Source organism: Amphiprion ocellaris, chromosome 3 (genome assembly GCF_022539595.1).
Source record: "Amphiprion ocellaris isolate individual 3 ecotype Okinawa chromosome 3, ASM2253959v1, whole genome shotgun sequence".
Taxonomy (NCBI): domain Eukaryota; kingdom Metazoa; phylum Chordata; class Actinopteri; family Pomacentridae; genus Amphiprion; species Amphiprion ocellaris.
In genome coordinates, this window is record NC_072768.1 from 24,090,027 (window position 1) to 24,107,738 (window position 17,712).

At 40.0% G+C, this 17,712-nt stretch overlaps 1 protein-coding gene across 1 annotated transcript in view; it reads right to left on the reverse strand.

Annotated features, from left to right (window-relative positions):
- The window catches only part of si:dkey-106n21.1 (solute carrier family 23 member 2), a 64,546-nt gene that overhangs the window by 25,771 nt on the left and 21,063 nt on the right, over positions 1 to 17,712 (reverse strand). Inside the window, exons 4-5 of the mRNA XM_023276597.3 lie at positions 13,946 to 14,129; positions 9,876 to 10,057 (exon numbers count right to left, since the gene is read on the reverse strand). Of these exons, the coding sequence (XP_023132365.2) occupies positions 9,876 to 10,057; positions 13,946 to 14,129 (366 nt within the window). The remainder of the gene's footprint in view (positions 1 to 9,875; positions 10,058 to 13,945; positions 14,130 to 17,712) is intronic.

Genomic DNA, 17,712 nt, shown 5'->3' on the forward strand with positions numbered 1-17,712 from the left:
TGCCTGGCCAGAGAAAACATAGCTTGTGATGTTGATGAGGTCCTGTGGCCTGACCAGGCTGAAAGAATTGATGCAGATGTGGTGTAAATATCTGCAAACTGTACTGTGTACAATGCAGTGCTGTCTTTTTTGTCTAGCATTATTTTTATTTTGAAATGTACAGTCATCAGGCACTGCAATGGCTCCCTCTGATTCATTTATAGGATGCATTTGTGTTTAAGTTGTCATTTTTGAGGACTGTATCATTATTTTATACTTCTTGTGAAAACACAGTGAGAAGAATGTTTTGTATTTAGCAGTGCAGTGTCCTAGTTTTGCTTTGTGTGTCTTAATTTTGAAAACAAAGTTCAAATTTTGACAATAAAGTGCGCTTTTGACACAAGTGTGCAGTGCTTTGTGAACTGTGTTCAAATAAAGAAAATACTGTGCAGTTTGTTGGGAAATGTGTGCTATTTTTCAGGAACAGTGTCTTATCAATTGAGAAAAACTGTAATACTTAAAATAGTTCAAAAGTGTTAAATGAAGGATGTATTCAAATTATTTTTTCTATACATCATGAATTACCGTCATCATTTCCCCCTCCGATGTATCTTATGAAAGACTGGCAGCATCTTGATGATTTGTACCCTAAGGGGGTCACATTACAACAAGATGTCTGTGCTCCTTCAAGCTGTGGGGATCTTGTACTGAGATTCCTGTGGAGTAGGGCAAGTCACTGAGGCTAAGAAGGATATGACTGATTACCATCCATATATGGCACAAGGAGGTGAATGTGCCGGACCTTTTAAAACCCACAAGGATCACTCTATGTAATGAGGTTAGTCTGCATTATCTGCAAATGGCAGTGGTAAATGAAGACTGATTTCATGGGATTGCACAGAGCAGAGTAAAATGTAAATGAAGGGAGAGATTCTGTGGAATGCTGACTTATAGAAGTTGTAGTTGTGAAGATTAGGTGAATCTTTGCTGTAAAAATGATATAGATTGGGTGAAAACGGGGAAATACATACAAAATGAATAGGCTGTACAAAGACATGGCCATCAGGTCTTTTTGGAGTGTGTTAAGAGGAGGGATGGAGAGTACAGGACTGCTTTCCCTGAGAATGTTATTCAGTTCTCAAGTATTCCTCTGTCTTATGTTACTGTACTGTATTTGTCATATTGAAGTTTTCAGTACTTTTTTTGTCTATGTTCACAAATATACATGTGGCTATTCCTGCACCTATATAGCCACTGTGGTGGCTGTACCTAGGTGTCTGAACTGACACCCATCCTAAAGAAAATAATATCCACAGAAAAAAATGGTTTAAAAATAAAGCACTATTTATTGTAACAAAACTTCTTTGAAACTTAGAAACAAAAACGGCGTAGGATGCTGAAGATAAACTAAGGATGAATTTTGCTGCAGGCCTTGGATGTGTGGTGTGGTCAAAAGACTGTTTCTCCTTGGTAGCCACACTTTCCTGGCACCCTCCTTGGCTTTTATCCCCATCTTTCAGCCACTTGATGGGGACAACTCAAGAAAAACAGTTAATAAAAGAAATTAATCAAAGAAAAACAATTATCCTGGCTCCTACACATCCGGCCCCTAAATGTTTAGTCTTAGCATTAACATTTACAAACATTGTATTAAAGGAGCCGATATCTACCATTGTTAAACAAAAAGAAGAGTTACTTTTCCTCTAGGAGCAGACAGCGCTTTGTAATTGGATGCTCTAAAATGCCAGCTTTTGTTTTGAGTTTAACTGACTTCACCAGTCCCTTAGAATCAGGCTTTGTCTCCAAGATTCTTCCTAGAGGCCATTTAGACCGTGGTGAGGTAGGGTCTACTATTACCACAATGTCCCCAGGATTAAAGTTCTTCTTGACACTGGACCACTTCTGTCTTTCCTGCATCAGTGATAAGTATTCTTGTGTCCATTTCTTCTAGAACAGGTCGGACAGGTACTGTATTTGCTTCCACCGGCGCCTGGAGTAGGAGTCAGCTTTGGAAAACTCACCGGGGGGAAGAACAGGTTGAGAGTTCAGTAGGAGGATGTGGTTTGGTGTAAGTGGCTCTAAATCAAAAGGGTCAGAGGACATGATGGTGATTGTGCGATTATTAAGGATTGCTTCCACCTCACAGAGCAATGTGTATAGACCCTCGTCGTCAACTCTTTGTTAGTGCAGCAGTGAATTCAGAACCCACTTTACTGATTTAATTAACCTTTCCCACACTCCGCCATGGTGAGACGCTCCAGGTGGATTGAAGCTCCAGCTCATACCTCTGTCCATCATGGCATCCTGGATTTTACTGGGGCTGAGACTGGACAAAGCTTTTCTTAGTTCGTTTTCTGCACTGACAAGATTGGTGCCATTGTCTGACCGGATGTGTTTTACCTGACCTCGTCGGCAGATAAACCTCCTTATAGCATGGATACAGGAGTCTGTGTTGAGGGAGCAGGCCATCTCCAGATGCACAGCTCTGGAAGATATACAGGTAAAAAGCACACTATGTCTGTTCACTAGACCTCATCCTTGTTTGGTTTCTATTGGCCCGAAGTAGTCCATACCAACATGTGTAAAAGGTGGGAGATCTGGTAGGGTTCTCTCTGGAGGCAAATCAGCCATCTTCTGTTCTCCTGTTTTGCCTTTAAGCCTTCTGCAGAAAATATACTTTGAAATGGCTCTTCTTGCTGCAGTTTCCGTTAATTATCCGTTATTTCTTTTGCAGCTGTCAAAGAATATAATTTCTTCCACAGTGACCATACCTTTTATGAATGTGGTGGAGCAACAAGTCAGAGATGTGACCCCGTTTGGGAAGAATGATGGGGTGCTTGATGGTTTCAGACAGGGCTGCCCGTGACAATCTTCCTCCTACTCTCAGCAGCCCATCTTTCAAGAATGGGTCAAGCCTGAAAATGGAGCTTGATTTTTGGATGCTAGATGGTGTCGTTGCTAATTTCTCATATTCACATTGGATTGCTTGCTTCTGAGTGTATGATATGATGTCTTTCTCTGCATTGCCAAGATCTTTCAGAGTTATACACTGACCACTGAGTGTAGATTTGAAGGCTTGCAGTTGTTTCATCAACTTCTGCTGTTGAGAACGAGTGTTGACCATAGAAGCCAGCTCTTTTCTTTTAGCAGCCAGGGCTAGCAGGATCTTTCCAAGCCTTTGATACCAAGCAACTGCTCTTAGTAATCTGGTCCAATCGGAGAAGAAGTGTAGAAGTTTATGAGTTGGACTTGAAACATCTTGCACTGAGACATTACACACAACTGTGCGACCTTTGACCTCTGGGTCATCTTGAGTTAAAGATTCATGGTTTTTAGTTTCTGCTGGCCATGTGTGCTGGGGTTCCCACAGGAGTTCTGGGCCATGAATTCAACGCCTGTTTTCCATGAATTTCTTTACGCTCAGCCCCCTGGATGCTTCATCTGCTGGGTTTTGCTTGCTGTAGATAAATCTCCACTGCTGAACATCAGTATTCTCTCTTATAACAGAGACCCTGTTAGCCACAAATGTGTGAAATCTTGCACTCTCACTGGCTATGTATTTTAACACTGCTTGGCTATCAGTCCAGAACAGGGAACTTTCTAAGGGGAGCTGCACCTCTTTTTTGAGCATTTTATCTAGTCTAACAGACAATACTGCAGCAGGGAGCTCAAGCTTGGGTATGGTCATTTGCTTTAAAGGCGCTACTCTTGCCTTTACTACCACGTAGGAGATGTATATCTCACCTCTATTTTTGGTCATCCTAAGGTAGCTTTCTGCTCCATATCCAGCATGGCTTTCCAAACTCACTGGGTCTAATGCATCATCTCACATTGAAGTCTGTTAGTTTGGGAATATCCTGGATCCAACTAATCCATTGTTTTGACTGGATTGCAGGTATTGGCTCATCCCATCCATAGCTCTGTTTACAGAGCTGCTGTAACAGCTGTTTAGCTGGAAGAGTGAGGGGTGCTAGGATGCCTAGTGGGTCAAACACGGGGCTTACCATTGACAACAGTCCCCTCCTTGTGTGTGGCTTTTCAGGAATTGTAACATCAAACCTGAAGTTGTCATCCTCCATACTCCATTGCAGTCCAATTGCACGGTCAACTGGTAGCTGCTCTTTATCAAGATCCAGACATCTGATGTCTTTCCCTCTCTCCTCCTCTTTTATGGTCAACAGTACAGATCTGCTGTTGCTTACCCACTTGCTGAGGTGGAAACCTCATTTGCTGCACAAGGTCTGATGTCAGCTGCACTGCTTCCTGAACTGTAGGCACAGACGTGAGACAATCGTCCACATAGAAGGTTTTCATTATGGTGTCTGTTACCTGCCGTCCGTAGTGAGGATTGTTTTCAGCTGTTCTTCACAGGGCAAAACTAGCACAGCTAGGAGACGAAACAGCTCCAAATATATGCACCAGCATGCGATGATCTACTGGGTCCTGGTCAATGTCCCCCTCTGGCCACCACAAGAAGCGCAGGAAGACTATGTCTGGCTTAGAGACCCTGACTTGGTGAGACATAGACTTTACATCTGCTGTAAGTACAACAGACTCCAGTCTAAATCTGAGTAGGACACCAATTAATGAGTTGGTTAAATCAGGACCTTGAAGAAGTTCAGAATAGAGTGCCCTACCCTGATATGCAGCACCACAGTCAAACACCACCCTTAGGGTTTTCTTCTTGGGATGGTAGACTCCATGATGTGGGATATACCAGGTTCTACCATCAGCTTCATTCAGTTCAACCTGTGGGACAAGCTCAGCATGTCCATTAGCTATAACATCACTGAGACAGGCTGTGTATTCTTTGTGGAATGATTCATTTCTCTTAAATTTTCGTTGTAGACTCAGGAGATGTTGCATGACGATATGGCGATTGTTTGGCATTTGCACATCCTTCCTGAAGGGCAAGTTAAGAACATAGTGTCCATCTAGCAGTGAGACTGAATCATTTGCAATTTGGAGGAATTTTTTATCCTCATATGACAACTCACGCTTTTCCTCTGATGCCTTCTCACTGAAATCGTGATTGTACTGACTTATCACCAATTTTTCAAAATTTGCAACAGATATTCTATTTACTGCTGGAGCATGAGAACAGTCACTGCATCCACTGAGTTCACCTGCTTTTAAAGGTCCATTAATTATCCAGCCCACTTGGGTCTTCACAGCATATGGTCCATTACCTTGACTGTTAACAATTTCCCAGGGTTAGATGATTTTGTAGGCACTGGTTCCTATCAGTAGCTCAATATTACTGTCCATCTCTGGAATTTTAACATTTTGCAGATATGACCATCTGGCAAGATCCTGCTTTCTTGGTATGTTGTCAGCAGTGACAGGCATTTCCTTTTGGGTGAATGTATTCGGTAGCTTAAAGAAGTCGTTTTCATCCAATCCTGATACCTCAAGGTCTGAAACTACATATGTTGGCACCAACTTCTCATGACTCATAGTTTTCAGTAAGATGTTTGATTTTCCTAGCTGGGACATGAGGCGTTCTGTACAGAACGTATCTGTGCTGCCTGGATCTATGAACGCATACACCTCTATGACCTTTTGACCTTTACCAGCTTTTACTTTTACAGGTACCACTGACAGTACATTGCCAGCCCTGGTACCAGCCCCAATATGCCCACATGCTTTGGGATGCAGTACCATGGTTTCTCTAGAGGGGTTTAATATTGCTTCTGTTTTACTGCTCTGTCTCTGATTTTCTATTTTTGGTGCTCTGTACATATGGAGGGCAGTTGGATGTTGTTTAGAACACACACACACACACACACACACTGAACAGGTAAGTTAATGTCCACAGTGTTTACTTATGTGACCATGTTGCAAGCAGCCAAAACACAGATCATTTTATTTTAAGAAGTTCACTTTATCTCTGTGTCTCTTGTCCTGGAACGCAGTGCAAAGTGTGATTTCTGCTGCACAGGCAGCAAGACAGATGAAAGTTAGTGCTTTTGGGGTTTTCAGCAGGCTGAGAAACAGCAGTGGAGACTGTAGTTGCAAAGCTGTTTCCATTGGACTTAGACTTGGTTTTACTGGACAGTTTCTGTTTACTTTTAGGGGGCCTATCCTGGATATCACCATACACTGGGTCAGATACTATTCTCACCTGCTTCTCTAAAAACTCAACAAGATCGGTAAATCTTGGTCGACTGTTTCGCCTCTCCCCAAATTCACACACATGCAATCTCCACCTTTCTCTCAGCTTGTAAGGAGGTTTCACGGTCAGGTTTATCATGTTTGATGATAGGTTGATTTCTCCTGAATATTTCATCTCTTCCATAACATTACAGCAACTTCTCAGGGATATTGTGAAGGCTTGTAATGCTTTCGGGTCTTCAGATTTAATTGCAGGCCAGTCTAATGCCTTCTTCATGTAAGCAGAGCAAATTTTGAATTCGTCTCCATAGTGCTCCTTTAGCAGATCCTTTGCTCTCCTATAGCCTCTGTCTGGGCTCATGTAGAGACAACTCCTTACAAGATCTCTGGGAAGGTTGGTTGTGTACTGATCCAAAAAATAAGTCTATCTGCATCGTCAGTCTTCAGTTCAACAGCATGTTCAAAGGCTCTGATAAATGGTCTATATGACAAAACATCACCACTGAATATTGGAATCTCTTTATGTGGAAGATTGGAGAGTTGTTGCTTTACAAGAAATACTGTAATATCATTTTGGCACTGAAGGATATTTGTCAACTTATCATGGTTTATATTGCTCTGTGAGGAAGGCATGAGCTGATCTGATGCTCTTTTAGACACAGCTGGAATTGAAACTGTTGCATTTAGTTCATCTGATTGCACTAAGACAGGCTGAAAACGGGCACCGTCCTTGGGCCGAACACTAGGAACAGTTTTATTAGTTTTACCTTCAGTTGGCTGGTTTTCTGCAGATGGCTGTTGCTCTTCAGTGTGTAGTTTTGCTGTCAGATGGAGCTCTGCAGCGTCCTGTTCTTCTACTGCAGAGGAAAGAACAACAAGTTTTGAAGACGAGGCCTCCAACTGAGTTTTCAGCTCCAAGGCCTCGCGTTTGTGCTTAATTGACTGCATTTCTTTGTTTAGTGCTTCCTCCTTTTCCTCCAGGTCATGTTTCTTCCTCAGTGCTGCTATTTTGACCATGAGGGCTGATCGATCTGCATCTGCTCGGATCCTGGCAGAGGCAACAGAAGAAGCTCTTGAATTGGACCCACAGCTTGAGACTTGGGATGCATGATCTTTGGGGCCAATTTCCATCTCTTGGACAATAACAGCTTCAGCCTTAGTTATTCCAGACAGCCACTCAAACACAGAAGAAAGAAATTCATTAATTTCTGCCATTTAGGTTCAAACCACTCATGTTCATCTTTACTTGCTTCCTCTTCATTCAGAACTTCCCAATAAGTTTCATGTGTGGTTTTAAAATCTTCCAAGAGTTGCTTGTACTTCACAACATTGTCTTTAACTTCTTGCACATAAGACACATCTTCCATAAGTTCAATCATAATATTTTTCCTTTTTGTTAAATGTTCAAGCTTTCCTCTTCTGACATGTTTTAACTTGGATATATGTTCAATCTCATCCATTTCTTGACCTTTGTTTGGGCAACTGTCCATTATTTCCTCTTCTTTTGCACTATGAGCCATTTTTTTCTCAATCCTTTATCCAGAAATGGTCCAAATATTTCAACTGTCCTCTCCTATAGTGGACTACACAGTTTGAATCCTTTCATTATAGTCCACTCCAATCGCAGACTTCCTTTATTTGCTTCTTTTGTTTGTGAAAGACAAAGATTTACAGTACGTACCAAGCTCTCAAACAAGAGGTCATGTGGTCAGCATCTTCCATCTCTGCATTCCAACTCAAATCCCCCCTTTGTCTCTGGAGTTTTCCTCATAGATGGAAGTCCTGTGGATTCTCCTGGTGAAAAGAGTCTTTTGATTTGTGTAGTGGCTATTCCTACACCTATATAGCCACTGTGGTGGCTGTACCTTGGTGTCTGAACCGACACCCATCCAAAAGAAAATAATATCCACAGAAAAAATGGTTTAAAAATAAAGTATTATTTATTGTAACAAAACTGCTTTGAAACTTAGAAACAAAAACGGCTTAGGATGCTGAAGATAAACTAAGGATGAATTTTGCTGCAGGCCTTGGATGTGTGGTGTGGTCAAAAGACTGTCTCTCCTTGATAACCACACCTTCCTGGCACCCTCCCTGGCTTTTATCCCCATCTTTTAGCCACTAGTTGGGGACAACTCAAGAAAAACAGAAATTAATCAAAGAAAAACAATTATCCTTGCTCCTACAATACACTACCGTTCAAAAGTTTGGGTCACTTAGAAATATACTCATTTTTGAAAGAAATGATTTTTTTCCAATGAAGATAACATTAAATCAATCAGAAATACAGTCTAGACATTGATAATGTGGTAAATGACTATTCTAGCTGGAAACAACCGATTTTTAATGGAATATCTACATAGAGGTACAGAGGAACATTTCCAGCAACCATCACTCCTGTGTTCTAATGCTACATTGTGTTAGCTAATGGTGCTGAACTGATGACTAGAAAACCCTTGTGCAATTATGTTAGCACATGAATGAAAGTGCGAATTTTCATGGAAAAATGAAATTGCCTTGGTGACCCCAAACTTTTGAATGGTAGTGTACATAATTCTATTTTTCACTCATGTTTTTTCCTTACTCCAAAACCCACTGCATCCAAAGTGCAATTCAATAGCACCCAAAACTACAGCCTCCAAAAGGAATAAAAATTCAGTTCAGCTCTCCTCTGATACAAGCTTTATGAAGGTACGGTTTATTGCATGGATTACATATAGTCGAATGAGCATTTTGTTGGGAATACCCTGTATTATTCTGATGGGCTACAACAACAAAGCACCAACAGAAACCTGAGGCTGCAGTGAACACAGTCTTCCCAAAACTGCACAGTTGGAAAACTGAGCCTGGTCTGAGTCTTGCTGCAGCACACAGATGGTAAGAGTTAGAATGTGGCATCAACAGCATGAGTCCATTAATCCAACCTGCCCTTTTTTAACACTTCAGGCTGGTGGTATTGCAATTGTGAGTGAATTGTTTTCTTAGCACTGTGGGTCACGTTAATACCAATCAGTCATGGCTTGAATGCCATGTTCCATTTGGGACTTAATGCTAACCTTGCCCACCCCTTTATCACCAAAATGAATTGTTTTAATGGTTCCTTCTTACCAGGTTAATGTGTCATGTCACAAAACTAAAGTTGCCTCAAGCAGTGGAGTTCAGTGACCTGGTTTAATGAAACAGACAGTGCCCTTCCCCTGTCATCAAATCGGAATCCAGTAGAGCACCTTTGTGAAGATGATAAATCTGCTGAAATGATGTGATAAATCATGTTGACATGGAGTAGGTTTCCAACATGGTGTGGAATTGAAGATACAAAGAACTGAAGTTGTTTTGAAAAGTGCTCAGTGAGTGGATATATATTCTGACACTACATGAGGTAGGACTGATGTTTGACACTGGAGAGCTCAGAGAATTTCTGAAACATCTATTCCAAGAATAAAGACCAAGAACAAAGAAGTCTTCTGTCTGTTTCAGGACCTGGCTGAAAAACAAAATAGGGATGGTGCATTTTCAGTGTTGTGAAACAATCTGTCAGAGGATTCAGTGATCTCTTTTAAGTCCCTCACAACAACTAAAAATTAAAATGATTTGCTTTGAAGTAAATATCCAGGAGTGTTTTTAACTGTATTCTTTAAAAATCAGATTAATTTAAACTCTGTTTTAGCCTGCCAAGAGCTTTGTTCTACAGATTTTGGAAAGTGCTCAATACATAAAGATTATGAGACATAAGAAAGAAGAAGCCAGTGTGGAGAACAACAACTTGGTAAAACACATCCACTCACAGAGCAGCAATTCCCCAGTGACCTCCTGACTTCTTTCCAGCTTCAATGAACAGTGACAGGCCAATTAGATTGATGGTGGGAGCAATAGCCAAAGGGCCAATAAATCTGAGCACAAGGCCCACCAGCCCAGAAAAGCCCAGGACGATCTGAAGGAGAGAGGCCACCAGGATGGCTCCTTGGATCTGTGGAAAGCAAGGCAAGAGGGACAATGCATATATATTCCAATACATATGCCAGCAACAAGTGTTTCATATCTACAGTTCAACATACTGTGCATCTTTTGCCTTTCTAAGGCTTCAGGTTGACTTTTTAGCTTCTGACATCAAGCCTTCAGTGCAGAACTAGAACAATTTGAACACAGATTTAATACCATATAAAAAGAAATCCAATAACTATTTCATGACTGCAGCAGATGATGAGTGTTGGAATAATTGACTGAGCATATTGCATAATAAATGGCATTTTATTTATTTGTATTTCACATTTCTGTGATTCATTTCTACGAATCAATTATAGGTTGCAACAATTATTTTTGTCATCATGTGATTTCCCAATATTTTTCCCCAATCATTAGTTATAGACTATAAAGCATCAAAAACTTGTGAAAAAATGGCCCAAACAACTTTGCAGAGCCAAGATTTATTTATTTATTAAACATGCCTGGAGGAGAATAAGGTGCAAAATATGGATGGATGGATTAAGCAACCATAAAAATGAATAATTAATTTTAAGTTAAAAGCCTGGGTTGAGGTAAAGAATTTATTGACAAGGTGAATGGATGGATTGGTATAGCGTCGGCATTGTAACAGACCACTGTGGTGAAGAGAAAGCTGAGCTAATGTACCAGCTGATCAAACTATCACCTGTGACCATCATTTTGGGGACATGACCTAACGAATGAGATCGTGGATACAAGCTGCCAAAAGGAGTTTCCTCTGCAGGCTGGCTGGGCTCAGATTTCTAAATTGGGTGAGGAGCTCAGAGTAGAATAGCTGCTGCCTTGGTGCCATTCTTTAGATTAGATTTTCAACTAAGGAATGTCCAACTAGGAAGAGACCCTGGGGTAAACCCAGAACTAACTGGCAGTATCACATATCTCAGGCCTGTTAGCACCCCAGGATCCCTCAGAAAGTAATTTAAAAACGTTGCTGGGAAGAGGTATGTCTGGAATTTTATTGTTTTTTTTGCTAAAATTGTTAACACTAAGAACTTTTCTAAGTGATATTTGATACTTTTGAATACCTTGTAATGCAGTGTTCGAGGGAAAAAAATACAATGTATTTAATGTAATTATTTGTAGCTGAATGAAGAAAGACAGCGCTGCAGATGGAATGGACATGTCAAGGAAAATCAAGGAAAACTTGTTTAAGTTGGGGTTTTTATAAATTCAAAGTTGCCGACAGATTTATTCATTCAAACCTGCTGATTGTATTCCTTGTCGCGTCATGCTAAAGCACCCCTTCCACTCTAATTAAAGAGCACAAAGCAAGAAAACCTGTCTTTACGTCAGAAAGCATGCAACTGTGATAGAACATTACTTACAGCAAAGCTCAGTCAAGTCTCCATCAATCATGATATGTGATGATGTGGTAAGTATTTAGTTGCTGTCAGAAGTCTCCCTTTTGAAACATTTGCAACTGACTGTACAGACATGAGCAAAGATTTCTGCTAACAGGGACACAAAATACTGAATATGCTAAGCTGAAATTAATTCAGGTGAAACTTCAAAAGTTGTCTTGATGCTCACAGTAACACCTTCTACCCTGAAGGTTTCTGCATTGGGAACTGGCTGTAAATGCAATAAAAATTCAATTTTTTCTAATCAAATTATGTAAATGTAGCATTTGCCGTTAACCATTATAGGTTTTGTAGAGTTTCAACTAAGATTTTGCAGAACAGGTTGGATAATATCAGTGTCATTGGCTCGCTGTTTTCAGAAAGTGTTTTTATTCCCCAATTTATTTTTAGGGTTCGAACACCAATGTTGCAAGGAACCTCTTGGAACCATGGGTTTCTTATTGTTCTGTGTTCATCTGATTTTTGAATTGGACTTTTGAAGGCCTAAAAATACTTCAAAATGCATGAAACTTTGCACACACACCAGGACTGGCGAAAAATGTGATATTTGATATTTTATGGGGCTTGCATAATTGTGAGCCAAAATGGCTCAATAGTGTCATCTGGAACTACGGCTAGTATATGTCACCTACAGCTATGAAATTTGGTAGGCATATGTAGCTCATCAAGATGTATGAAAATGTAATTGACAACCATGCCCAAAACACAACAGGAAATCATTCATTTTTGAATTATGTGTCATATTGTGGACAATTTTGGACCAATTTTTGCACATTTTCAAAATCTACAAATTCAAACACAGTAATCCTGACAGAGTTCAAATTTGACCAGTATGTACACAGGTAGGCATAGGTGATCAAAAGTTATCAAAATGCTCTGAGGGTGTGGAAATGGCGGCTCCTGGAATTTCAACAATTTGCCATGACACAGGAAATACTGTACAACTGGACTGTACATGCTCCAAACTTTACATGTGCAATCAGAGTCCAGCCCTGATGAATTCTATAGAGCAAAATACAGTCACAGAGAGGGCACCACCTGGTGGATGGATCACCATGAAACAGAAAGTGCTGTCTAACTAGCCTGTGCATGCTCAAATCTGCCTCAAACATTACATGTGTGATTAGACTCCGGCCCTGATGAGATACACAGTCCAATAAACATTCACAATGATAGTGTCACCTGGTGGACAGTTTTGAGAGTTCACCATCAACAAGGCCATAGGACGAAAGACACATGCTTGTATTTGCTGACCAGCAAGAATGCAACGACTCGACCAATGCTGCTTGCAGCTTAATTTTTTAAAAATTTTTTATTTTTTTTTTAAATGTGGCACAAGTACAATTTTATTTTTATTTATTTTTCAGATCTCACTATTGATTGGTGATGAGGACAAGGAGACTTATTGTATTTCTGGCCCACACAGCATAAGGTTGTTCATGCTGACCTCACAGTTTTGCAGTTGTTACTGACTAAATGTGAGGATGTTTTTCCACCTTAAACATACAAGGGCTGTTTTATATCAGTCTTAAATGATGAAGCATTGGGTATACACTGATTGGTGTCAACATTGCAACCACCCGCCGAATATTTTGCAGGCCCCCCCTCATCCCACCAAAATAGCTCTGAATCTTTGGCCCATGGACACGAGGTCCTTTGGGTTGAATGAGTTGTAAAGTGGCCTCTTGAATTGGTCGTGTTCTGCCTTAATCAGATAGGGATTTGGGTTGTTTGGAGGCCATGTTAAAACCTTTGCACTCTTTGCTGTATTCCTTGAGCTGGTCCTGACCAGTTTTAGCAGTGTAGCAAGCTGGTGTTGCCATTAGCATGGAGGTTGTGTGGCTGGTCTGCAAGAATGTTTAGGTAGGCGCTACATGTCACATCCATATGAAAGCCAGGAGCCAAGCTTTACCAGCAGAATACTTCATTAAGTGGTTTTAATGTTGTTGCTATTTGGTGCATATATTGCATTTTTTATGACTGATCATAATGTATTTTTACCGTGTTCTGTTTAAAATTCATTTTGTAACAAATTAAACATGTTTTTATTTTAAATGACCTCTATTTTAATCAAAAATTTTGCATCTGAATGAAATGTTTTTTTCACTAACTCATTTATTTTTGTACATTCTACTTGCGTGTTTTTTGTTTGTTTGTTTTGCTTTTTCTTTAATTTAACATGAACATTGCTTATATATATATTTCAGTCTTGAAATGTTTGGAGTTCTGGGTTTTAATTATTTTATTGAAGTTTAGTATATGGTCCAAAATTTTTCATCATAGGTGTGGACTGAGTCCTGTTTTGTCTTTTGAAGTATTTCAGATTTTGCCTCAGATTTTTTGTAGTTAGGTTCAACTTGGTTTTTACCACAAGTTTCTGCATTCCACCACACTTGGGGCTTTTTTTGTTTTTGTTTTTTTTTTGATGTGGGTGTTTTTTTCAAAGGTACAAAACAATCATCCTTTAATTCAAATGTGAATATTTTACATACCTCACGCATTCGTGACATCCAGATCTCATCAGAATTTTCCATTTGCAGTGGGCTGGTGCCATTTTGCAACTGCACTGATAGCATGACAGGTGAATTTGGAGCTGGACACTGCCACTTGGGCAGAGCAAGAATGGCCAAGGTTGGAGTGATGAAACTGAAGGTCCCACCCTGGAGGATCGGCAATCTGCAAGTCAGTAACGTAATGAGGTTAAAGGTCTGAAGTCACTGGATCAAAATATGTCAGACTAGCGTGACCTTGATCTGCTCAACACAAGCCAGAATAGAAAGAATTTTAATGAGCAGGTTGCTTTTCTCAGTGACTGGGAGATCAATCAGGAAGCAAAACTGTATTAGCACAAGTGCCTTTTGGTTGGACTAACGCAAACTTCTTTAGAAATCCTCATGATTCTGATAACTGAACCAGCAAGGACTTCAAAAATGGGGGAGACAGGTAGTACACGAGTTACAAACTGCATAATCATCATGTTATTCGATCATACAACAGTAGAAATCAGTTTTTAAAAACTGTCCCAGATGATCCTCTTCCAGAGGTTTATGTTCAAAATTCACAAATCATTGGCTAGACCAGTTGTTTCCAGCTTCTTTTTCCGGCTTGCAACTCCTTAAAACAACCTTTTGGACTGAGAACAATTTTCACCTTTTCCTTTTAGCAATTTCCACACTTTTGTCTATAAGGGCTTCATTAAAACTTGTGCGCTTAGACTTCAGTCCAAATAATCTTTTACAGTGGCTTTGCAGAATGTACACTACCAGTCAAAAGTTTGGACACACCTTCTCATTCAGTGTTTTTTATTTGATTATTTTACACATTGTAGATTAATACTGAAGATATTAAAACTATAAAAGAATACATAAGGAATTATGTTGTAAACAAAAAGTGTTAATCTTCAGTTTAAATCTATCCATCCATCCATTATCTATACACCGCTTAATCCTCACTAGGGTCGCGGGGGGGCTGGAACTTATCCCAGCTGACTCGGGTGAAGGCAGGGGACACCCTGGACAGGTCACCAGTCTGTCGCAGGGCTACATATACAGACAAACAAGCACTCACACATTCACACCTATGGGCAATTTAGAGTAATCAATTAACCTCAGCATATTTTTTGGACTGTGGGAGGAAGCCGGAGTACCCGGAGAGAACCCACGCATGCACAGGGAGAACATGCAAACTCCATGCAGAAAGATCCCGGGAAAGCCGGGACGTGAACCAGGGACCTTCTTGCTGCAAGGCGAAAGTGCTAACCACTACACCACTGTGCAGCCCCCAGTTTAAATCTACAATGTAGAAAATATTACAAATAAATAATAGCATTGAATGAGAAGGTGTGTCCAAACTTTTGACTGGTAGTATAATCTGGACTGTGCATGTGCAGTATGCATTATTATCTTTGCCTTTGTTGATTCGCAGCGTGCATTTTTCTATGCACTTCTGTCTGTGTGTCTTTGTGTGTCTTTTCTTATATTCTATTGTTTCACAAAAATCAAAATCACAGTTTGAAAGGGGAAATAAGAAATAAAGATGGACTTCCTTATTAGTCAATACCAGAGTGTTTGTTGAGGTCTTATTTGTGTCCCTTTAAGCTTTTGCCAAACTATGTGGGTGGAAAACTCAAACAAAAGCATTAGTTATTTGCTCAGGCTTACTGTTACAGCAGTGAAGAAGAATGTGTATGTGGAGCCCTGTAGTGCATTGTACAGTGGTGCTGTGTTTCACACAAACAATTTTTTTTCAGAACAAAGTAAAGCATGAAGATTAATGCAGTAGTTTCAATGGGATTATTGTAATCAAAGTGTCAAATGGCTACCAGGATTTCACAACTCAATCATAACAGTAAAGCCACAAAGCCATGTAAACTTTGGAGAACTTACGGTTCATAACTTATTCTGAAAGGGAAAGTCTCTTATCCACTTAGTGTGACGCAGAGCCTGACAGCAGACTGACTCACAGTTTAAATCCATGTGAACAATCAAAGGGGTTGTTACTTTAGGCGGTTTCAAAAAAGCTCAGTTCTGTGCTGTCAAGACATGAAGTTTGTGAAACCATCACAGGACCACTGCAAAGAAATGTTGCATGTAGGAGGACAGAGGTATGCTATACCTCAATAAATTAGAAGTAATGATTTGTCTTTATTGGTGATGTCAAACATTCAGAGCAAAGGTGAAAAGGTTAATCTACCAGAGTATAAAGGAAACTTTTTTAAGTGCAGTCCCTCATTTTGCATCTGCTGGGAATCTTACAGACCATCTCCAGTAACAAACAAGCTGGTTGACCTTGTCAACCTTTCCACACATGGAAAGGTTGACAATAACTAAGGACTCTAACCCTGTGAACTTCCTCAGAATCAGTTTGTGGTTCAAACATGTATGTCTGAATTAGTGCACCTTAACATTGTGTAGCATAGAGTAATTTTACACTGTTTGAGCAGAGTTATAGGTGAGCTGGTGTGCTCCAGCTACAATGAATGGGAGAGGTGAGTGGAGGTTTCTTAGATCTGGAACATCCAGAGGATACTATACAGTGTTTCCTCTACATTCATTTAGGAGCAGCGGGCCGCCATTCCTAAATCCTAGCCGCCGCTCCTTCAAATTTTTTATTTATTTATTTTTTTAAATTGTTGCAAATACAACACCACCGCACGTCTCCACCTTCACAGCAGAGTTCTGCACTGTGTCGGGTACTCGCGAGTACTAAGGTAAACTACAGATAACTATCTTGCTCAGTATATACTCTTTGATACGTCCGGTTAATATGATGTTAATTACTCGGCCTTGAAAGTGACGTCATGTCAAGCACTCAGGCAGCAGGTCAGAGAGTCAGAGGAGTGTTGTCTTGGAAAATAGGGCAGCGACTTACCGGAGAAAAGAAAAGAAAAGAAAACAACTTAAATAGACATTTGCAAAATATTGATGGCCAGCTAATGTTACATAACGTATTGATAGCTTCAGTTAATTGGGCCCGGTGCCAACTCAGTGTCGCTAACGTGAGTAAACTATTGATAACATTAAGCTAATATCTACACACCATGATGTAATTGCTGACTGCATTTTCAGATGAGCTTGTTCAAATAATTTTATTTTTAATTTTTACATTCAGCCATTAAAAAGCTACTTTCAACTGGCCATTCAATAAATAAGTTGCCGCCGCTGCTGAAAAAAGTCCTAGAGGAAACACTGCTACAGTGTAGAGGCACATTCAAGCCATTTTGAGCTATACATAGGTTAATGTCACGGGACACATTTATACACAGAGAAGAATTTTTAGTTTTATGACCCATATTGGTCAGTTGAGTGCTACATAGCACCTGGATCAAATTCTTACTTGCATTTAAAGCTTGGAGGCTCCCTAGTTTAGGGGGTAGGAGCTTGAGGAAGAAATGAATGTCTTTATTAACAACTTCATAAAATACAAAAAAATCTGATTTTCATCATGTGAGACCTATGAATCAAATACTATAAACAATGTAACCTATAAAAAAAAGTACTTTTTCACACGGGTGGTATAGGTTTTCAGTAATTGCCCCCCTGAACTTAAGAACTGATTGGTACCTTGGCAGCAACAACTGCAGTTAAATGTTTGTTTCAGCTTGTGATCAGTCTTTTACATTACCATGGAGGAATTTTGGCCCACTTCTCTCTGCACAATAGTTTTAATTTGGTCATATTAGATGGTTTTCAATCATGTACTGACTTTTTAAGGTCTCGCTACAGCGTCTCTATTAGATTGAAGTCCAGACTTGACTGGG